Source organism: Bombina bombina, chromosome 12, assembly GCF_027579735.1.
Source record: "Bombina bombina isolate aBomBom1 chromosome 12, aBomBom1.pri, whole genome shotgun sequence".
Taxonomy (NCBI): Eukaryota; Metazoa; Chordata; class Amphibia; order Anura; family Bombinatoridae; genus Bombina; species Bombina bombina.
The window spans coordinates 116,148,905-116,173,479 of NC_069510.1; the positions used below are offsets into that span (position 1 = coordinate 116,148,905).

At 35.8% G+C, this 24,575-nt stretch overlaps 1 protein-coding gene across 1 annotated transcript in view; it reads right to left on the reverse strand.

The window, feature by feature from the left end:
• The window catches only part of TNC (tenascin C), a 115,954-nt gene that overhangs the window by 82,217 nt on the left and 9,162 nt on the right, over positions 1 to 24,575 (reverse strand). The window contains exons 2-3 of the mRNA XM_053695475.1: positions 13,388 to 13,927; positions 878 to 2,470 (exon numbers count right to left, since the gene is read on the reverse strand). Of these exons, the coding sequence (XP_053551450.1) occupies positions 878 to 2,470; positions 13,388 to 13,853 (2,059 nt within the window). The 5' untranslated portion in view covers positions 13,854 to 13,927. The remainder of the gene's footprint in view (positions 1 to 877; positions 2,471 to 13,387; positions 13,928 to 24,575) is intronic.

Sequence of the window (24,575 nt, forward strand, 5' to 3'; positions counted from 1 at the left end):
GCATTGTCCAAATCTAACATTTTTTAAGAAAGGAAAAAAACAAACAAACATAAAAATTGACTTTTATGGGTAGCATATTTTAGGTCTCGGATCATTAGTTCAAGAGGGACATAAAACGCAGGCTGATGAGCCAGTTACAAGCTGCATATGTGCGTATCCTCTAATCAAAGGATGTGTCCAATTAATTTCCTTATTGTAGTTTTATGCCTATATACCCGCAAAAACTAGTAATAGTAGGGGAGTGTGTGACAGGTATACATAATAGCATGCATGCTATAATGTCTTCTATATATTGTAAACTCTCTTTTGACTATACTAGTCTATATTCAGAAGAAAAAAACACATATTGAAAATAGCACATGTATAAACACTGAAATTTCTATTATAGTATATGCAACAACTAGTAGTAACATAAATTCTATATTAATTCAAATTGCATTAAATTTAAATTGCAAAGTAAAAAAAGGATAAAAAAACAAAGAAAAATTTGCATTATATATTGTGTTCACTTTCCAGTAAAAAAAAAAATCTCTGAAAATTGTGGGATTTGTGGGCTGGAACACATCCTGTAATATTCAGAACAATCAAATTTGCTACATGCTACACAATGATTGTTTTGGCACAACAGGAACGTATTAATATCGGTACCTAATTGGCCACAGAAATTAAGATAAATTAAACACACTCAAGAGGTCTTTCAAGGGATAGGTCCTTGGACTGCAAACAAAATGGCAGTTTTAAAAGCTTTCAAAACATTTCTTTTGAATGGAGATCATGCAATGCACTGCTAAATTACTGATTTGTACTGTGCATATATCGTCTAGTTAGGTCTAGTTATCTCAATTAATATTGTAGAATGTTTTAGTACTTTATTTACCTTCATCACAGAAGTCTCCAACAAATCCTTCATCGCAGACACATTGCCCGTTAACACATTGGCCTTGGTTGTTGCAGTTATTCAGACAGGTGAGCTCAGCACAGTTGTCTCCAGTGAATCCCTCATCACACACACATTGTCCATCAACACATCGTCCTCTGTTGCTACAGTCATCAGGACAACGTAACTCACCGCAGTCGTCACCAATAAATAATGTATCACACACACACTGTCCATTTACACAACGACCTCTGTTGTTACAGTCATTTGGACATCTAAGTTCTGAGCAGTCTTCTCCTGTAAAACCTTCATCACACTCACATTGGCCATTGACACAGCGCCCCCTATTGCTACAATCATTTGGGCATCTTAGCTCATTGCAATCAGCTCCCATGAATCCTTCATCACACACACACTGGCCATTGACACAGCGCCCCCTGTTGTTACAGTCATTGGGGCACCTCAGTTCGCTACAGTCTTCCCCCATGTATTCCTCGTCACACACACACTGTCCATTGACACAGCGCCCCCTGTTGTTACAGTCATTGGGGCACCTAAGCACACTGCAGTCAGTGCCCATGAATCCGTCATCACACACACACTGACCATTGACACAGCGCCCCCTGTTGTTACAGTCATTGGGGCACCTAAGCACACTGCAGTCAGTGCCCATGAATCCGTCATCACACACACACTGACCATTGACACAGCGCCCTCTATTGTTACAATCATTGGGGCACCTCAGTTCGCTACAGTCTTCCCCCATGTATTCCTCGTCACACACACACTGACCATTGACACAGCGCCCCCTGTTGTTACAGTCATTGGGGCATCTGAGCTCAGAGCAGTCCTCACCTGTAAAGCCTTCCTTACAAACACATTTTCCATTTACACAACGCCCGCGGTCATTACAATCGTTTGGACACCTTATTTCACTACAATCATCCCCAGTAAAGCCAATATCACACTCACATAACCCATTCACACAGCGACCACGGTTGTTGCAGTTATTAGGGCACGCAATATCACCACAATCCTCTCCTGTGAACCCTTCTTCGCAGAAGCACACTCCATTAACACAACGTCCACGATCGTAGCAGTCATTGGGACATATTAGCTCACTGCAATCTTCTCCGGTGTAGCCTTCATCACATACACACTCATTGTCCACACAACGCCCACGGTTGTTACAATTGTTTGGACAAAGAGGCTCACTACAGTCTTCTCCAACAAAATTCTCATCACACACACACCTTCCATTAACACACTTGCCGTGCTCACCGCAAGGTAATGGACACACTTCTTCACTGCAATCTTCTCCACCATAGCCATCAAAGCAAACACACACACCATTGACACACTTTCCTTGATCATTGCAGTCATTTAAGCAGGCTAATTCCCCACAGTCATCTCCAATGAAACCCTGATCACAAACACACCTTCCATCCACACAAATTCCTCTGTTGTTGCAATCACCTGGACACTCTGCTTCTGTGCAATTAGGTCCTTTCCAGCCAGGCTCACAAATGCAGCCACATGTGTCTGTACTGTAGTTACCATGACCATTGCAATAGGGTTTTGTGTCCAGTGAACCTGTCATTTGAAGGACATAAGATAATTGTTATTTGCCTTGGGGAAGGCTTTATTTTGTAGAGGTATTATAAGAATAGCATTTCAGATCTATTTCATGTAATAACATATTATACAGAATCTTCTAACAACCCATCAGACACAAGTCAACTACTCTCTGGGAATTTTAACAAATATTGAAATAATTTGGATGAAGTTTAGTCAAGATCTAAGCTTCAAGTTAGCCAAAAGTCAAGATACCCACAGTAAACAATTAAAATAAATTAAACTGGCATCTAGAAATTTGGAACTGACCAGACATAAATGGTCTCTGTGTTTGACTTGTGTTAATTTGATTGTTATGGAATTGGTTTCAACAATTGTTTTTCCCAATGTTAAACTATTCCAAGACAATTTTACCACCTTTTATCAATTAAAAGTCTGTTAAGATCAACTTATCAGCCAACTGAATTGCCCTAATGGATACTGACATTTGTTCAATGTCTAGTGGACTTGATTACTCAAGATGTAAGTCTGTCTATCAAGAACATGTGACTTGAAATACAAATATGTTTTGATGGCAGATAAGAATCAAATGGCCCATAAAGTCCAAAAAAACAAAACAAAATGATAAACAGTAATGCTAAAACTCATCTGGAAAACACAACATTACAGTTAGTGAAAAACGGTATCAAAACCCTCTTTAGATATATTAGTGAAGGTAAAAAACTAAAGGGGGGTATTTAGATTTAAAGGGATAGTCAAGTCTAAAAAAACTTTCATGATTTAAATAGGGCATGCAATTTTAAACAACATTCCAATTTACTTTTAACACCAATTTTGTTTAGTTCTCTTGGTATTCTTAGTTGAAAGTTAAACCTAGGAGGTTCATATGCTAATTTGTTAGACCTTGAAGACTGCCTCTAATCTGAATGCATTTTGGCCACTAGAGGGCATTAGTTCATTAGTTTCATATAGATAACATTGAGCTCATGCGCAAGAAGTTACCTAGGAGTCAGCACTGATTGGCTAAAATGCAAGTCTGTCAAAAGAACTGAAATAAGGGGGCAGTTTGAAGAAGCATAGATACAAGGTAATCACAAAGGTAAAAAGTGTATTTCTATAACAGTGTTGGTTATGCAAAACTGGGTAATGGGTAATAAAGGGATTATCTCTCTTTTTAAACAACAAAACTTATGGTGTTGACTGCCCCTTTAATATCATTGACAGTAAAGTTGTGGAAGTTAAAAGAAAATATCAGCATATTTGGGAGTCATTTTTGGAATCACTTCTTTCCCGGAAAACGTGTTTTCATTCATGGAACAGGCTTCCATTAGTGATAAGAATAAACCCTATTAGGAAATCCTAGAATGCCTGATATATTTATAGAATTAGTTAAGCTTAAAGGGATATGAAGCCCATTGTTTTATTTCATGATTCAGATAGAGCATGCGATTTTAAACAACTTTCTAATGTAATTCTATTAATTTTCTTTGCCCTATTTGTAATCTTTTATTCAAAAGCAGGGATGTATGCTTAGGAGCCGGCCTATTTCCGGAACACTATATGGCAGTAGCTTTGCAAGCATGTTATCCATTTGTAAGAGCACTATTTCCTGCCATGTAGTGCGCCGGATGCTACCTAGGTATCTCTGCAACAAAGAATATCATGTCAATGAAGCAAATTTGATAATAGAAGTAAATTGCAAAGTTTTTTTTTGTTAAATGTTATGCTCTGTCTGAGTCACAAAATATTTGTTTGGGGGGGTTTCATATCCATTTAATCTTGTAGCAAAATCTTAAACTGATTTAGGAAATAAAGCCAATGAGGCCTATTTATTAAAGGTCTGTCGGACCTGATCCGACAGTGCGGATCAGGTCCGACAGACCTCGCTGAATGCGGAGAGCAATACGCTCTCCGTATTCAGCATTGCACCAGCAGCTCTTGTGAACTGCTCGTGCAACGCCGCCCCCTGCAAATTCGCGGCCAATCGGCTGCCAGCAGGGAGGTGTCAATCAACCCGATCGTACTCGTACTGCTCAGAGCCTGCAGGCTCGCCAGAAACACGGGCCCTCAAGCTCCGTACGGAGCTTGATAAATGGGCCTCAATATCCAGTCAATTCAATATCAGACATTGAAATTAGACATGTGCGATTCGGTTCGGTCCGAATCAAAATTCGGATGAATTTTGTCGAATTCGGAGATTCGGATCGATTTGAATTTCCGAATTGTGGTAGTGCCGAATCTACCAAATAAATCCGAATCGATTCAAATTTATTCGGTAGATTCGGATGGATTCGGATGGCCGTGTATTACACTAGTATTGTACAGTATACTAGTGTAATACACAGCACATCCCACTTAACACTGACCGAAATTCCGAAATTCCGAATCTATTCGAACCAAATTGAACCGAATCGAACCGAATTTCCCACGAATCCGAAAGAATCCGAATGAATCCGAAATGAATTCATTTGATTTCTTCCGAATTCGAATCGATCCGAACCGAAATTCGAATCGGTCCGAATCGATCCGAACCGAATTTTTCAACGCTGCACATATCTAATTGAAATCACCATTTTATTTGCTTAAAAATGCATGAAAATAATTTTGTTGTTCTTAATGTTTATAATTCATATAAAAGTTCGACATTTTAAAATTGGGAATATTGTTTAGCCTATAATCTTTAGAAAAAAAATTAATACTAAAATAACAGTATCAGAAATGTACTTCATGCATTGGATGAAAATAAACAACTCCAACGTCTCCATTGGTCAAAAGGTGCTCACCTTTGCCAAGAAAACACTAGTTTATGTAAAGGACGACTCAATGCAGTACAATTGCATAATAAACAAGTACATAATAAAAGACAATGCTATAACACCTACTCTGAATTTCAAATTAGCAGTAGAATTTTTTTTTCTGACATATTTATTTTTTCTCCCATTTTGCAAGCCCTGTATCATGTGACAGACATCAGCCAATCACAGACTAGTATACGTATACCCTGTGAGCTTGTGCATACGCTCAGTAGGATCTTGTTCCTCAGAAAGTGTGAATATAAAAAGACTGCAACATTTGATAATGAAAGTGAATTGGAAAGTGTCTTAAAACAGCATGCTCTGTCTGAATCCTAAAAGTTTATTTTGACTTAAAGGGACAGTCAACACCAGAATTTTTGTTGTTTAAAAATAAATATAATACTAAAAAAAGAAAGATAAAGATAATTTATTACCCATTCCCCAGTTTTGCATACCCAACACTTTTATAGAAATACTTTTTACCTCTGCAATTACCTTGTATCTAAGCCTCTGCAAACTGCCCCCTTATTTCTGTTCTTTTGACAGACTTGCATTTTAGTCAATCACTGCTCACTCCAGGGTAACTTTACATGCATGAGCTCAATGTTATCTATATGAAACACATGAACTAATGCCCTCTAGTGGTCAAAATGCATTCAGATTAGAGGAAGTCTTTAAAGTCTAAGGCCTAGATTTAGAGTTCGGCGGTAAAAGGGCTGTTAACGCTCTGCGGGTTTTTTTCTGGCCGCACCATAAATTTAACTCTGGTATCGAGAGTTTAATCAAATGCTGCGTTAGGCTCCAAAAAAGGAGCGTAGAGCATATTTACCGCAAATGCAACTCTCGATACCAGAGTTGCTTACGGACGCGGCCGGCCTCAAAAACGTGCTCGTGCACGATTCTCCCATAGGAAACAATGGGGCAGTTTGAGCTGAAAAAAAACCTAACACCTGCAAAAAAGCAGCGTTCAGCTCTTAACGCAGCCCCATTGTTTCCTATGGGGAAACACTTCCTACGTCTGCACCTAACACTCTAACATGTACCCCGAGTCTAAACACCCCTAACCTTACACTTATTAACCCCTAATCTGCCGCCCCCGCTATCGCTGACCCCTGCATTACACTTTTAACCCCTAATCTGCCGCTCCGTAAACCGCCGCCACCTACGTTATCCCTATGTACCCCTAATCTGCTGCCCTAACATCGCCGACCCCTATATTATATTTATTAACCCCTAATCTGCCCCCCACAACGTCGCCGACACCTGCCTACACTTATTAACCCCTAATCTGCCGAGCGGACCTGAGCGCTACTATAATAAAGTTATTAACCCCTAATCCGCCTCACTAACCCTATCATAAATAGTATTAACCCCTAATCTGCCCTCCCTAACATCGCCGACACCTACCTTCAATTATTAACCCCTAATCTGCCGACCGGAGCTCACCGCTATTCTAATAAATGTATTAACCCCTAAAGCTAAGTCTAACCCTAACACTAACACCCCCCTAAGTTAAATATAATTTTTATCTAACGAAATAAATTAACTCTTATTAAATAAATAATTCCTATTTAAAGCTAAATACTTACCTGTAAAATAAATCCTAATATAGCTACAATATAAATTATAATTATATTATAGCTATTTTAGGATTAATATTTATTTTACAGGCAACTTTGTAATTATTTTAACCAGGTACAATAGCTATTAAATAGTTAAGAACTATTTAATAGTTACCTAGTTAAAATAATAACAAATTTACCTGTAAAATAAATCCTAACCTAAGATATAATTAAACCTAACACTACCCTATCAATAAAATAATTAAATAAACTACCTACAATTACCTACAATTAACCTAACACTACACTATCAATAAATTAATTAAACACAATTGCTACAAATAAATACAATTAAATAAACTATCTAAAGTACAAAAAATAAAAAAGAACTAAGTTACAGAAAATAATAAAATATTTACAAACATAAGAAAAATATTACAACAATTTTAAACTAATTACACCTACTCTAAGCCCCCTAATAAAATAACAAAGCCCCCCAAAATAAAAAATTCCCTACCCTATTCTAAAATACAAATATTACAAGCTCTTTTACCTTACCAGCCCTGAACAGGGCCCGTTGCGGGGCATGCCCCAAGAATTTCAGCTCTTTTGCCTGTAAAAAAAAACATACAATACCCCCCCCCCCAACATTACAACCCACCACCCACATACCCCTAATCTAACCCAAACCCCCCTTAAATAAACCTAACACTACCCCCCTGATGATCTTCCTACCTTGTCTTCACCATGCCAGGTTCACCGATCCGTCCTGGCTCCAAGATCTTCATCCAACCCAAGCGGGGGCTAGACATCCACTGAAGAAGTCCAGAAGAGGGTCCAAAGTCTTCCTCCTATCCGGAAAGAAGAGGACATCCGGACCGGCAAACATCTTCTCCAAGCGGCATCTTCTATCTTCTTCCATCCGATGACGACCGGCTCCATCTTGAAGACCTCCAGCGCGGATCCATCCTCTTCTTCCGACGACTAGACGACGAATGACGGTTCCTTTAAGGGACGTCATCCAAGATGGCGTCCCTCGAATTCCGATTGGCTGATAGGATTCTATCAGCCAATCGGAATTAAGGTAGGAATTTTCTGATTGGCTGATGGAATCAGCCAATCAGAATATAGTTCAATCCGATTGGCTGATCCAATCAGCCAATCAGATTGAGCTCGCATTCTATTGGCTGTTCCGATCAGCCAATAGAATGCGAGCTCAATCTGATTGGCTGATTGGATCAGCCAATCGGATTGAACTATATTCTGATTGGCTGATTCCATCAGCCAATCAGAAAATTCCTACCTTAATTCCGATTGGCTGATAGAATCCTATCAGCCAATCGGAATTCGAGGGACGCCATCTTGGATGACGTCCCTTAAAGGAACCGTCATTCGTCGTCTAGTCGTCGGAAGAAGAGGATGGATCCGCGCTGGAGGTCTTCAAGATGGAGCCGGTCGTCATCGGATGGAAGAAGATAGAAGATGCCGCTTGGAGAAGATGTTTGCCGGTCCGGATGTCCTCTTCTTGCCGGATAGGAGGAAGACTTTGGACCCTCTTCTGGACTTCTTCAGTGGATGTCTAGCCCCCGCTTGGGTTGGATGAAGATCTTGGAGCCAGGACGGATCGGTGAACCTGGCATGGTGAAGACAAGGTAGGAAGATCATCAGGGGGGTAGTGTTAGGTTTATTTAAGGGGGGTTTGGGTTAGATTAGGGGTATGTGGGTGGTGGGTTGTAATGTTGGGGGGGGGGTATTGTATGTTTTTTTTTACAGGCAAAAGAGCTGAAATTCTTGGGGCATGCCCCGCAAAGGGCCCTGTTCAGGGCTGGTAAGGTAAAAGAGCTTGTAATATTTGTATTTTAGAATAGGGTAGGGAATTTTTTATTTTGGGGGGCTTTGTTATTTTATTAGGGGGCTTAGAGTAGGTGTAATTAGTTTAAAATTGTTGTAATATTTTTCTTATGTTTGTAAATATTTTATTATTTTCTGTAACTTAGTTCTTTTTTATTTTTTGTACTTTAGATAGTTTATTTAATTGTATTTATTTGTAGCAATTGTGTTTAATTAATTTATTGATAGTGTAGTGTTAGGTTAATTGTAGGTAATTGTAGGTAGTTTATTTAATTATTTTATTGATAGGGTAGTGTTAGGTTTAATTATATCTTAGGTTAGGATTTATTTTACAGGTAAATTTGTTATTATTTTAACTAGGTAACTATTAAATAGTTCTTAACTATTTAATAGCTATTGTACCTGGTTAAAATAATTACAAAGTTGCCTGTAAAATAAATATTAATCCTAAAATAGCTATAATATAATTATAATTTATATTGTAGCTATATTAGGATGTATTTTACAGGTAAGTATTTAGCTTTAAATAGGAATTATTTATTTAATAAGAGTTAATTTATTTCGTTAGATAAAAATTATATTTAACTTAGGGGGGTGTTAGTGTTAGGGTTAGACTTAGCTTTAGGGGTTAATACATTTATTAGAATAGCGGTGAGCTCCGGTCGGCAGATTAGGGGTTAATAATTGAAGGTAGGTGTCGGCGATGTTAGGGAGGGCAGATTAGGGGTTAATACTATTTATGATAGGGTTAGTGAGGCGGATTAGGGGTTAATAACTTTATTATAGTAGCGCTCAGGTCCGCTCGGCAGATTATGGGTTAATAAGTGTAGGTAGGTGTCGGCGACGTTGAGGGGGGCAGATTAGGGGTTAATAAATATAATATAGGGGTCGGCGATGTTAGGGGTAGCAGATTAGGGGTACATAGGGATAACGTAGGTGGCGGCGATTTGCGGTCGGAAGATTAGGGGTTAATTATTTTAAGTAGCTTGCGGCGACGTTGTGGGGGGCAAGTTAGGGGTTAATAGATATAATACAGGGGTCGGCGGTGTTAGGGGCAGCAGATTAGGGGTACATAAGTATAACGTAGGTGGCGGTCGGCAGATTAGGGGTTAAAAATTTTAATCGAGTGGCGGCGATGTGGGGGGACCTCGGTTTAGGGGTACATAGGTAGTTTATGGGTGTTAGTGTACTTTAGGGTACAGTAGTTAAGAGCTTTATAAACCGGCGTTAGCCAGAAAGCTCTTAACTCCTGCTATTTTCAGGCGGCTGGAATCTTGTCGTTAGAGCTCTAACGCTCACTGCAGAAACGACTCTAAATACCGGCGTTAGGAAGATCCCATTGAAAAGATAGGCTACGCAAATGGCGTAGGGGGATCTGCGGTATGGAAAAGTCGCGGCTGTAAAGTGAGCGTTAGACCCTTTAATCACTGACTCCAAATACCAGCGGGCGGCCAAAACCAGCGTTAGGAGCCTCTAACGCTGGTTTTGACGGCTACCGCCGAACTCTAAATCTAGGCCTAAGAAATTAGCATATGAACCTCCTAGAATTAGCTTTCAACTAAGAATATGAAGAAAACAAAGCAAAATTGGTGATAAAAGTAAATTTAATTTAGTAAAATTACATTCCCTGTCTAAATCATGAAGGTTTTTTTGGGACTTGACTATCCCTTTAAGTTTCCCTTTAATACAGGAGCATGCAAAAAAAAGAAGAAATTACTACAATATTCTGTTAAGCTTTTTTTGTTGTTGCAAGTTTTGCATTTTCCAGGAACTAATGGAAAAATGTTTTTAGCGGCAATCATGTTCTTATATGTCTGTAGAATAAATTAGAAGGCTTAGAAAAGAAATATCATCTCATTAAAACTTATTTTTTTTTAAATGTAAGGTTCCTAGAATCTTAGTGGGTTAGTGAGGTGTAATATAAGAGGACATGCTATTTTTTCCATTCATTAAAATTGTTCAGCTTGCATTCATTTTTTTTTATTTTTTACCAAAAATACAAAATTGCCAATGTGAGGCATAAATATAGATCTTAAAGTTAAAGACGGCTATGTTTTCTTCATATGAGGAATCATATATGTTATTAGTTAGTGTTTTTACTTCCAAAATCATTATGATCGAGTAGCAATATTTTTACTGCATATCTTGTTTTCTGCTGACTTAAAGGGGACAGTCAACACCAGAATTTTTGTTGTTTAAAAAGATAGATAATCCCTTTATTACCCATTCCCCAGTTTTGCATAACCAACACAGTTATAATAATACTACTTTTTACCTCTGTAATTACCTTGTATCTAGGCCTCTGCAAACTGCCCCCTTATTTTAGTTCTTTTGACAGACTTGCACTTTAGCCAATCAGTGCTGACTCCTAGGTAACTTCACGTGCGGGAGCTCAATGTTATTTATATGACACACATGCACTAACGCCCTCTAGTGTTAAAAAACTGTCAAAATGCATTCAGATTAGAGGCAGCCTTCAAGGTTTAATAAATTAGCATATTAGCCTACCTAGGTTAAGCTTTCAACTAAGAATGCCAAGAGAACAAAGAAAAATTGGTGATAAAAGTAAATTGGAAAGTTGTTTAAAATGATATGCCCTATCTGAATCATGAAATTTTATTTTGGAATTGATTGTCCCTTTAAGACAAGATATATTTAAGTGTTAATGGAAAACAATTATTGCATAAATGCTTGAGTGCTTTTACCCTTGCAAAATAGCACATAGGGGTCGATCACAATCCTTTAGAAAAGTTTATTTATTGATGTTTCTACAAATGTCACTATTAAAGTCTATGGGGATATACTGTATATATATATATATATATATATATATATATAATTTGAGAAGTTTTTCTATAGGATTGTGATCAATCCCCTAGTTTCTGAGCTGAGGAGTTCCTGAACAGAACACGGCTGGTGATTGGTGGCTACATGTGTATACCTCTACTAATTAGTTCCGGATGGATCATACACTGGGGCTGCTGAGTAGGGTGTTATTATATGTTTAAACCCCTTTAAGAGGTTTTCTCAGTTATACAGAAATATTTATGCAATAATAAAACTCTCTAACTCATTAGGCCATTTTTTGCATTGATTATGTCCCTTTAAAAGTGGTTTTAAAATCTAATTGAATAAATTAAAAAAAAAAAAAGACTAGCATTTTCTTTTTTACTTTTCACCACGAAAAATAAATATGTTATTTTGCACTGACCAATAGTATGCCAATCCATCAAACATTATTCACACCAGTTTTTTATTTTATTTCTAATTTACTAGCCTTGACTATTTAACGGACTCATCAGTGTTTGACTACTAGTGTCTTGTGGATAGAGCTGTGATGGGAGGGGCAGGATTCAGACCTTGACTGGGCTATGGGCGGGGCCAGGTGGATCATGACTGGGTTGGGCAGAGCCAGGAAAGTCCCTGGAAACAGGGATATTTGCCCTGCAGGAGGCCAACCTGGTAGAGCACCCATCAGTTGTACTTGATCAAGTAGCTGTCCTTACACTTTTACATTTACTATGTATATTTTGCTGCTGTGAAAATATGTAGAATCCCAGTAGAAAGTCAGATTCTTATCATTCTTAGAATTATAGTTATAAAGCATATCTAATTCAGGCAAATATATATATTAATGCAAACTGATGCACTTTCTAATGGATGTGAATGCTATAAAAATAGGTAGAGTCCCGTTTAGTAACTACAAAGACTGTGGCTAACAAGCAGGAAATGAAAAGTGATTGGTGGTTATGTGTGACTACTACTCTTGATTGGCTGATGCTTGGGAGCCCTTAGACTGCTGCTTAATACTAACCTTTCTGGCACCTCAGAGGTGGAGGATTTAAATCATTCCACACATTTATCTGGATGATTGACAAGCCCTACTCGTAATAGCATAGGCCAGGTAAGCAAAAAGCAATTACTTGTAGAATCTTAAAATCTGGCAGCAGATGCTGCATAGCTTACCCCAAACATGGGAAGACAGTATGTGGAGGGCTTATGGAATTTTTTTTCAAATATTTACATACTTTTGAAAGTTAAAACTGATGTCCGAAAAAGCTTTAGGCTTTAGATGAAATGCTAACTTGTTCTAAGTATTAAGAAATATGTGACATTGATATAAATGTGAATGCAGTTAAAGATATTATTAAAACAAAATTTAAGTAATAAAATATGACCTAGTACATTTAAAGTGGCAAAGAAATATATGCTAGACCATTGAAATAACTAAAATATTCAACTATTTGAATGTACCACATTTATAAAGTGAGTAATAGCGTTTCTTTTCACATAAAGCGACAAAATAGTGCTATAATAAATGGTCTAATACAATAAACCATTTTATTATTGCACAAAAGCCCTTCCCCTATGTGCATAACAGCAAGAAAAGGCTATTCAGCAGCAGCATACTCACGTAGACACAAATTACCACTCATATCCTGCTCAGTAGGGGCAATTGTTTTTAATTAACTCTTGGTAATTAAACTACTTTGGTTATTAGTTGCAAGTAGTTGTCATTTGTTGAACATTAGTAGGAAGTTAACAACTAACACTGATGTATAAATTTATAAATTCCATTTTTTTTTTTTCTGGTCTAAAAGCATTTGAACATGATTACATTCTACATCTACTGATAATAGAAACATTTTGAGTATAATGTTCCTTTAATGTTTGTTTCTCTACATTATGGTTAAATGAGCATAATTGCAACACATTAGTAAACTCACCTTGTGCAGACTGGGCAGTGGAGCAACATCCCACCCCTGAGGTGCATTGCTCTCGTAAAGAGGACACAAGTCCTTCCAACTCCTCCAACCTGCTCAACAGATCCTTGATATCAGGGGCTGCTGCACAACCACAAGCCCTACGAGGGATGTTGATACGGTGTGTGAAAACAATTTGATTTTCACCATCTAAAGTATGTTCCTGGTAATTTTTACCAATGCTTGTCTGAGGCTTCAGATCATTTCCATCTATATTTGTTGGGTCGAGATCAACAGAGCACAAGGAACCAGAAGGGACATTAATATTGTAGACATGATTAAAGACAACAGGCTGGTTATCATCAGGCAGAGTAACATTTAAACCACTTTCTCTCTTCTGTCGGATCAGTTTCCTGATGAGTCCACCATTGACCTCACAGCTTAGCAGAAATATAAAATACACAAGTGCTACTTTTATGGGAACCCCCATATCCACTTCCTTTTTCTGATCCTTTTTGAATGGTTGTTTGTGGTCTTCTTTATCTCTTCTTGTTCCACGTTATCCTAAAAAGTAAATATGTTGGAGAATATAATTAACCATCAGAATATAGTGAGGGATTCTCTAAGAACAATCCATCCTAACACACTAAAAGTATTCTAAAACAAAATATTTCCTCTGATTTACTTTGTATAGTTCAAATCTCTTTCAAGAATTCTATTAACGGCTATCATATTCTTTGCTTTAGATGCATCGCTACTATGAAGAAGGTTTCAGAACCTTTTTTTTTAGTGAATGGAATTCAAATGAATACCTAATCTCTTTTTAAGCTTTGTTAGACCAGATGAAAGATCTATACCATTGATCTCGCATTCCACCTGTGCCTTCAACCTCTGATCTATAATTTGTCTCTGAATTGATGTAGAGATTAAGTTGATAGTAAATACCTCACCTGCTTTCCTGACCATTTTCTTTTTTCTTAATCAATGTGCATTAAACTGTTTCTTGTCCCAAGGTAGAAAGACAATGAATCTAAAGCGTTAACGTTCCTTGGTTTATAAAATTATGCTCCTCTCCCTTTTTAGTCTAAATAGAGGAACAGAACAGCTTAAACCAAGGAACAGAGCGAAAAGCACATTATACTATCACAATATGACTGTTCTCTATCTACACCTGCTTTTATTTTATTTTATTATTTTATGTTGAATGCCCCAGATTCCATCTGCTTTCATTTGTCACTTAGCATATATAGATTGTCAGAGCAAAATATGATAAAAAAGGCTCAAGGCACTAAGATTAATATTTTATTGTTTTTTTTCAGAGACTACTAAAGTAGATTAAGCACAACAGCACCTAACAACATTTTATAAACATCTCATCAATATATATGAGTAAATTTAATTCTATAACTGTGCCATCAAAAATATTTACCCATTTATCCTAGAACATTATATATATATCTGAGGAAGGGGTGAATACCCCGAAACATCACAACGTATTAACAATTACTGTGTTATAAATCCAGAGAGTGTATATATTTAATTTATAAATATATATATATGTATATATATATATATATATATATATACATATATATATATACAGTATATATATATATATATATACATACAGGTATATATATATATTCGTATACACACACACATATATTTATACACACAAACGCATATATATGTATATGTTTGTATGTATATATTTATATATATATATATATATATATATATATACACGCATGCACACATATATATATATATATATATATATATATATACACACACACATATACACACACACACGATAAAAATAATATTAAAATCAATTATATTTAAACAATTTATATGCAAACATCTTTAACCTAACATTTTTTAAATGCAAAACTGATTCTAATTCGGTCTTATCTGCAGTGTATTTTCTACTAGGGCTCATTGGCTAATAAGGAAGGGTTTCACAACACTATTAGCTGAGACTCGTCTAAAGAGCTTGCAGAGCTGTGTATCTTTCTACCAATATAGCTGTGAAATTTTTCAGCCAATGGTCCGTTTAATAAATGTATTATAAGTTTGGTTTTTTAAAATGATGAAAAAAATGACTATAGTCTCTTTAACGGGGTATTAAACTCACAGTTGAAATAGTTGAACCTTATAAGAAGTTTAATTACGGCAACATTGCAGTATACATGCATTCCTGGTCTTGCCTTTATTTAATGTAAAATACAATTGGACCTATTATGCCACATAGAGGCTAGAGTAAGTCCAGTATGGTGCAATCTTGACCCTGCAACATGCTACATAATAATTGCTTAGATCAAAGCATAAAGTGCATTTATATTAGATCCTAATTGGCCACTGCAAAGGGCGATCAGGCACATATGTTCCACCTTCTCAAGGGGTAAATCACTGAACTGCTCTTCATTTGCATACTCTACAAATCTAACCCGCTGTCAATTTGTTTGATCAGATACTTGTGAAGCTGCCATAATTCATCGAGCATCACTTCACCTCAATTTTTTTTACAGTTTAATTTTTCATCTGCAATTATAGTTTCTTTCAGTGCCCTATACATCTTGCAAAGTGGTTACCAGAGCAGGCACACCAATCATTTCAGAATCACACGTAAAACACGGCTGTGATAAATGTTTGTCTTTTGTTATAAAAAAGTAGTCTCGTTGGATTAAACCACAGTTGTCTCGGAGAGTTTGCTGACACTAACCGCGTGAGTTTCGGGAAATTTAATGTGACATTATGATTGCTTACCTACACTAACGCCAGGCAAGCAGAATTCACTGACACTCTATTGCCTCTGTAAACTTGCTCATCTCGCGGTTGTGTCTCGCTATTTCAGAGTTGAAGTTTTCTCGATTATTTTGACTTTGTTTTTTTTTTCTCTTGTGCATACGTTAGAGTCAACTGTTTTGTTGAAGGTGTTTTTTTTCCATTTTGAATTAGTTTGTTCTGTACAGTTTTGAAGGCGATTTTGTTTCCATCACAGTGGAACTCGGTCTATGAACCGAGAGTTGAGCAGTTATGGGACAGAAAGTGCTCCATTTGTTATAAAGGGTAATCATTGGTAACTCATGGATGTAAAAGGAGGTGGGTACAAATCTCATTGAATTGTGAACTTTCTAAGTGGGCAAATTTGCCCGATTGCAGGTGCACGATAAATAACCAGCCATTACAAGTGGCTTGTTATTGCTACTGGGAGCTCGCGGTAGACAATTAGTGCTCAGAACAAAGCTGTCATTGGAGCCTATGGAAGCGTGCTCTCGTGTGCGCAGTGCTTCTATGCAGTACAAACACAAGGTTGTCTTTGCATTGCACCTAACTCGCAATACCAGCACACATTTGCGACGGACGCTGGTATTGCTCAGTTGAGTGCAAATATCAAGATTTTGCACTCAACTTGTAATCCCTTTATAATAAAATCTCAAGTTGTTTACTGTGCATTTAAAGGGACACTGAACCCAAAAATGTTCTTTCGGGATTCAGATAGAGCATGCAATTTTAAGCAACTTTCTAATTTACTCCTATTATCAATTTTTCTTCGTTCTCTTGCTATCTTTATTTGAAAAAGAAGGCATCTAAGCTTTTTTATTAGTTCAGTACTCTGGACAGCACTTTTTTTATTGGTGGATGAATGTATCCACCAATCAGCAAGAACAACCCAGGTTGTTCACCAAAAATGGGCCGGCATCTAAACTTACATTGTTGCATTTCAAATAAAGATACCAAGAGAATGAAGAAAATGTGATAATAGGAGTAAATTAGAAAGTTGCTTAAAATGTCATGCTCTATCTGAATCAAAAAAAAATCAAGAAAAAATTTGGGTTCAGTGTTCCTTTAAATCAGAATGTTTTCTATGCATAGCTAAACATTATAAAATATACCCTTTAATATATAACAGCAGCCTTTATGAGTTTATTTGTTGGAGAAAAGTAAAATAAATAAATAATATTTGATAAAATAATTAACCCCTTACTATCTCATTTATTATTAGGGATGGGGGGGATGACTGTGTGATATATTACTTCCCTTTGCCTGGGGACTTTGTAACAGTTTACAAGATACAACAGCTTTTAAGTATCACACATAAACAGATATGCGAACATAATGCGCATTTACGTGAAGTGAAGAGCGAGGAGGAAAATCAAAATTTGTTCCTATATTACACCACCTCCTGCAGAACTTCCCCTACAGAGTAATTACATTTCAAGCTGGAGCAATATTTTTTGAACAGACATTTTTCAGCAACTTAGACAGATTTGTGAGTGTTCAACCATCTGGCAACCATAGATCTGCAGTAAAAGAGATACGGTTGGCTAGCGCTCACCTTAAGGTTATTTTATGGTTATAAGATGTTTGCATGAAAAGCTTATAGGTGCCTTTGTTCCTGTTGAAATCAGTTGAAATGACAATAAACATGTTTTTATCATGCATGTATGAAATAGCAGCATTAAAAGGGACGTAATCATTTATAAATCAGATACAGTTTGGAATTCTAAGAAAAAAAATATTTTTATTTTTTATTATCAAAGTTATTTATTTGAATTATCTCAGTAGTTTTCATGAGATAGACATACAGACATAAAGATAGATAGACATACAGATATAAAGATAGACAAACTGACAGACATTCAGATAGATAGATAGAGATAGATAGATAGATAGATAGATAGATAGATAGATAGATAGATAGATAGATAGATAGGACATACAGACAGATATACAGACTGACAGATATACAGATAGATAGACATACAGACATAAAGATATACAGACTGACAGACATAAAGATGGATAGATATATAGATAGATATATACATAGATAGATAGATAGATAGATAGATAGATAGATAGATAGGACATACAGACAGATATACAGACTGACAGAGATACAGATAGACATACAGACATAAAGATATACAGACTGACAGTCATAAAGATAGATAGATAGATAGATATTGTACATAGATAGATAGATAGATAGATAGATAGATAGATAGATAGATAGGACTGACAGACATACAGATAGACAGACAGATATATAGAGGCCTATTGAACAACTATCGGATGGAAATGATCTGCTATAGTGGATCATGTCCACCCAAACATCGATAAATGCCGACAGCATACGCTGTCAGCATTTATCATTGTATATACAACAAGAATCCAGCACCCTCCTGCTTGAGTGCACGCTGTTCCCAGGATACTGCCAATTCCGCATATATGATAAACAAAATACAGCAGCACTTCTTTAAAAAGGACCTTTATTAGGAAATATGGTCACCAACTAGTTAGTGACCATATGTCCTAATAAAGGTCCTTTTAAAAGAAGTGCTGCTGTATTTCGTTTATCAGCATTTCTCATTGCACAAGCATTGCTTGTAAAATGCTTGTGCAATACCGCCCCCTGCACATCCGCGGCCAATCGGCCGCTAGAAGGGGCTGTCAATCATCCTGATTGTATCCAATCGGGATGATTGCTATCCGCCACCTCAGAGGTGGTGGACGAGTTAAGGCCGCTGCTCCTTAACTTACATTTCCGGCGAGCCAGAAGGCTCATGCAGAATAAGCAGGATCTGCTGCTTCATAAATCGGCCCCATCGACTGACAGACATTCAGATAAATAGATAGATAGATAGATAGATAGATAGGTAGTTGATAATAGACAGATAGACAGACATACAGATAGATGGTAGATAAATAGACAGTCAGATATATAGATATACAGACATACAGATAGATGATAGATAGATAGATAGATAGATAGATAGATAGATAGATAGATGGATAGATAATAGTTAGGCATCTATCTATTCACAACGTATTCTGTGTTACATAGTTTAGTATATAACAGATGTATACCATAGACATGTAATAGGCACACATTTGGGGTTTATTTTCCCTATGTATATATGGCAACTTGCTGCTCTTGTTTTTAATGAGGTGTCTCCCAACATAGGGAGAATAAGGGTTAAATATGTTTGGTAATTATGTTTAGATTAGGTCAGATGTGATCCCATTTTCTATTAACCCCTCCCCTTGACATGTGATTGGTCACATTGATATTGTGATATGCTGATAACACTGTGTGTCTATACTAAGTAATGATATGACATTAGATATGTGATGACAATTTAATATTTATGAAACAACCTACAAATATTGAGAATATTATGTGATAAATTCTGCCATGCAATAATCCGTGCAGACTCAGAAACTGGTAGGAAGGAGTCATTTCCCCTCTACTAAGTCATTTTCCATCTGTTCTGCAAGTTAACTCTGACTGCGGTTTATTACACTAAAACCAAGTAACTGTTTTCTGCAGCGCAGTCTTGGAGAGGGATTGGAAGAGAAACTACCACATCAGCAGTAAAAATGGAAAAAAATACATCAAGATCATGTTTAATAAAGGAATTAAGAGAGTATTTGCAGTTCTCTTCTGTTAAGGACATATAATATAGTTACTTGGGATTTTAATTATAAGCAGTGACTTCTGTATGTGTATATAGCTGTCACTGCATAGTCTGAAAACTATAAATATTATATTTTATAGAAAGAGCACTTCATGGCTATAGCTGTGTGTCCAAGCGCAGTTTCACTGTATAGAACATGTGAAAGACGAAAACCATTAGATTATGATTAATGCTTAACATTTAACTTGTGTTTACAATACAGGGATTTAAAAAAAAATGTTTGTATGGTTTACAGAATGATTTATTATACACAATAAAAAAACAACAACTTTCAATAAACATTCATGACTTATTTAGCCTGACTGCTGCAGGATTCAGAATTTTACACTACAACATACTACACAGTGATTGCTTGAAATAAGGTTTTATATATATATATTGCTTAAAAATAAAAGATGGTGTTATTAGCAATACTATGCATTAACTACATTTTTAAATATGTTGCATAATAAAGACAAATATATATATAATTTTCCAAGGAACTCATAGGGTTGTCTTCCCACTATGATAATTACTTGCAGATTATTTTATCTGTTTCCTTTCAAATTCCTGGCACTTCTACAGACAACAGGAAACAAGTTAAAGATTTGTAAACATTGCATTCCTTTTATTATCTGCCTTGTTAGCACTAGATATGTGCAATTCGGTTCGGTTCGATTCGGAAATTCTGCAAATTCTGCAAATTCGGAGATTCGGATCGAACCGAATTTCCGAATTAAAATACTGCCGAATTTACCGAATAAATCCGAATTAGTTCGGATTTATTCTGTAAATTTGGATGGCCATGGATTACACTAGTATTGTACAGTATATTAGGTTATATCACTCTGCTATGGGTTACACCTAATATACAGTACATAATACTAGTCTAATCCCACCTAACACTTACCAAAATTCCGAATTTCCGAACCGAACCAAATCCAGCCGAATTTCTTCGAATCCGAATGAATCCGAACCGAATCCGAACCGAATCGATTCAAAATTTTCCGAATTCGAATCGATCCGAACCGAAATTCGAAAAATTCCGAATCGATCCGAACCGAACCGAATTTTTTCGCCATGCACATATCTAGTTAGCACACTGTATAATACATATCTAGGTCTTAGAAATAGGAGGACAGAAAACCAATTTAAATCTGTATATACCTCTATCTATCTCTCTATCATCTATCATTTGTCTATCTATGTATCTATCTATCTATATGTATATAATCTATCTATCTCTCTATCATCTATCTATCTATCTATCTATCTATCTATCTATCTATCTATCTATCCATCCACATAGCAGATACCAGTAATTAAACCTATTAACTTCAAAAGATTGGTTTATAAAACTGTAATTTTCTTAGTAAAATTAAAGGGACAGTCTACACAAAAATTGTTATTGTTTAAAAAGATAGATAACGCCTTTATGACCCATTCCCCAGCTGTGTACAACCAACATTGTTAGATTAATATACTTTATAACATTTAAACCTCTAAATTTCTGCCTGTTTCAAAGGCTCTATTGACAGCCTCTTAATCACATGCCTGTTTATTAGCTTTTCACAACAGGAGACTGCTAGTTCATGTGGGCCATATAGATAACACTGTGCTCATGTCCGGGAAGTTATTTAAGAGTTAGCACAACATAGTACTAAATACAAGTCAATAGATTTTAAATAGTCACAGTCATGTGATCAGTGGGGCTGTCAGATGATGCTTAGATACAAGGTAATCAGAGGTAAAAAGTATATTAATATAACGGTGTAGGTTATGCAAAACTGGGGAATGGGTAATAAAGGGATTATCTATTTTTTAAAACAATACAAATTCTAGTGTAGACTGTCCCTTTAAGATTGAAAAGCATCTTTTTTATTGTTTATCTTATCTCCTCTGCTGTGAACAATTAGGGACATATATACATAAGCTCTTGCATTGATCTAACAGTTACTGTGTAGCATGTTGCAGAGTCAAAGTCTTGAATCCTGAATAAAGCAACCCATCATCTCTATGGCTGTGAGGGGAAAACACACAATTCTAGTCAAATGAAAGTAACTGGAGCCAAAATAAAGTATGAATGTGCTCTATAAAGTGTGTTTTTTCACTACACATCATTAAACAAGAGCAGTGTTACGTCCTTACAAATATAGCTACTCATTCTTCAGATTGGCTCAATAGTAGGATCATGAATTTCCTTTACAACTAAAAAAAAGCTTAATTTAGTCAGACAACCTATTATGTTATTCTTAAAGACCTGCCAAGATAAATAATCTGTGTTTGTCTACTTCTGTGTGTCAGTTACTGATTTGGAAGAGAAAGTGTATATTATTGGGTTTAAAGAGATAGATGTTTTTGCTTGCTTATATGAAATAATACTGCAAATGTAATAAGATACCCTGTCTGCCAGCATATATTAGACATCCAGATAACCTTACGCAATTCTAAAACAACGTATGGTCTTTATTATTTTGTAATCCTATACAAGTAGCACCACTTAAAATCTCCCAGGATAGCTTTAGTGTCTTCTGCAGATAAAATCCTAATTAACATCTAGTCATGTCCCAGCAACTAAAGTTTATATATCTCACAAAAGAAGTTGTGTTAAATTAAAGGGATATTCTACTTTAAGCTGTTTAAAAATAGTATTTATTTTTTTTTAAACACAAACCCGGTTAGACTTTTTTTTTGCCTAAAAATCTGCACTGGAACATGCAGAAGGTGACTATCTGGAACACAGAAAGTCTTTATTAATTGGTGCATAAAATCAAAAGCAGACAATTCTGGGATCAGTACCATGTGCGTTTTGCATTTTTTTAAAAATTAAACTGTCATCAAAATGATCAGGAAGTATGTGCTTGTGCACAGTTAATACTCACTGGCTTAAAAAAACAAAAACTACAATAAAAACCAATTGGAAAACAAATTTTAGTTTAATAAATCATATTATTGTTACATATAAAAAAAATCTTAAAAATTAAACAATTTTTTTTTAAAACCTATTTAATCCAGGTGTTAAGTACCATAAATAAAATTAATGTTTGTGGGAAAAAAAAACTCTTTTTTTATTTTAATCTTATTAATAGATTTTTAGTGTAATTTTAAGCATTTACAAATAATAGAAGTTTGTAGAAATATTAACAAAAAATATAAATACTTTTATTTTTTTATTACTATTGTTAGAAATAAAACTATAATTATTTCTTTTGTCCTTTTTTTCTAGGCTAGTGTTCAGAAAACTTTAAAAGGAAATGTCAAAGCAGACATGAAACAGGCATTAAACACAACATACACTTCTGTGGCAGGAAGGTGCATGTGTAATTCATTAGGAGGTAGGTTAGCCAATTACAGGGAGGAAGGGAATTCTTTATTTTTTTTAAAAAAGAAAGAAAAAAAAAGGACCTTGGGAGATAATTTACAACCAGCCCTGGTTGTCCCTGTGGATTTGAACTCCCATGCCTGGAGAAATGTGCTGTCAGACAGGAACTTGTGTCGCTTTTGTTCTGCCATGATGTATATATATTGTGTACCACGGTTTGGCAGAGCAAATATACACTTATTCTTAGAAACCTGAGAACTTGATTTAGATGTTGAATTCAGGATTCTAAGCTTTTCCGATGGAGAAACTGGAAACAAAGAAAATGTCAATCATATCTAAAAAAATTATAGTAATAAAAAAAATTAATTATATATATATATATATATATATATATATATATATATATATATATATATATATATATATATATACATACATACATATAAATATATATTTATTTATTTATTTAAAAGTATTTAACATCAATCCTTCGATTTTGTAAATCAAGAGTAGCTCAGGGATACACTCCATTGAAAAAGCTTTGTGTAATTTACATTCCTGGTCTCCTTTGCTTGGGGCAATTATCGATAAATATAAATAAATGTATGTTCTGATTTCAAGGGACAGTCTAAAACTAAAAAAAAAATACTCTATTTTGAATTGGTGTATTTAATAGTAAAATATGTATTTAAATAAATTGATCTAACAAAATAGAGTTTTTTTTACACTAGAATGTCTGATTAAGCAATCACTGTGTAGATTATTGCAAGGTTACTAATAGGGGACAGGGAGAGTAGAAAAAGCAGCATTTTATGGTAATATTTTACAAAAAAAGAGGGTACAATAAATATTGCATCTATATTTCAAGTCTATTTTCATTAGTTGAACATTTTATGGGGGAATTACATTTTGAGTTGAGTGGCAATGAGAGACAGGATATAGTGATGCTTTACTGTTACAAAAACACCTTTATTCAGCTTATTTGTCTCACAACTAAAAAAAAAATCTACTTTTATGACTTATGTATTTGAATAAAGTGACATTTTTCATATACTTGTAGCCAATGGTGTCACCAGGGGGCAAGGAAGTGGGGGCACTAGCTTCTCCCCATTACCAGGGGTGCACAGTGAGTGGGGACACTAGTCACCCCCAACAAAAGTGATCATCCATTGTTTTCCTACCACCACTTGGCCCGACTCCCTCCACCTCCCATGGTATGCCCAGTCCTGCCGCTCCTGTTGTGGCCCCACTCACAAAACACTGGTGGGTAGCTGGAAAGTGGTCAACCCTATATTTCATTACTAGACACACCACTGGTTCTATCGAAAATAATTGATGTAGTTCAGTGGTATGTTTAGTTTTCATGCTGCCCTAGGCACTGCAAATTTGGTTGCTCCCACTAAATGCCACACCTCAATAATTT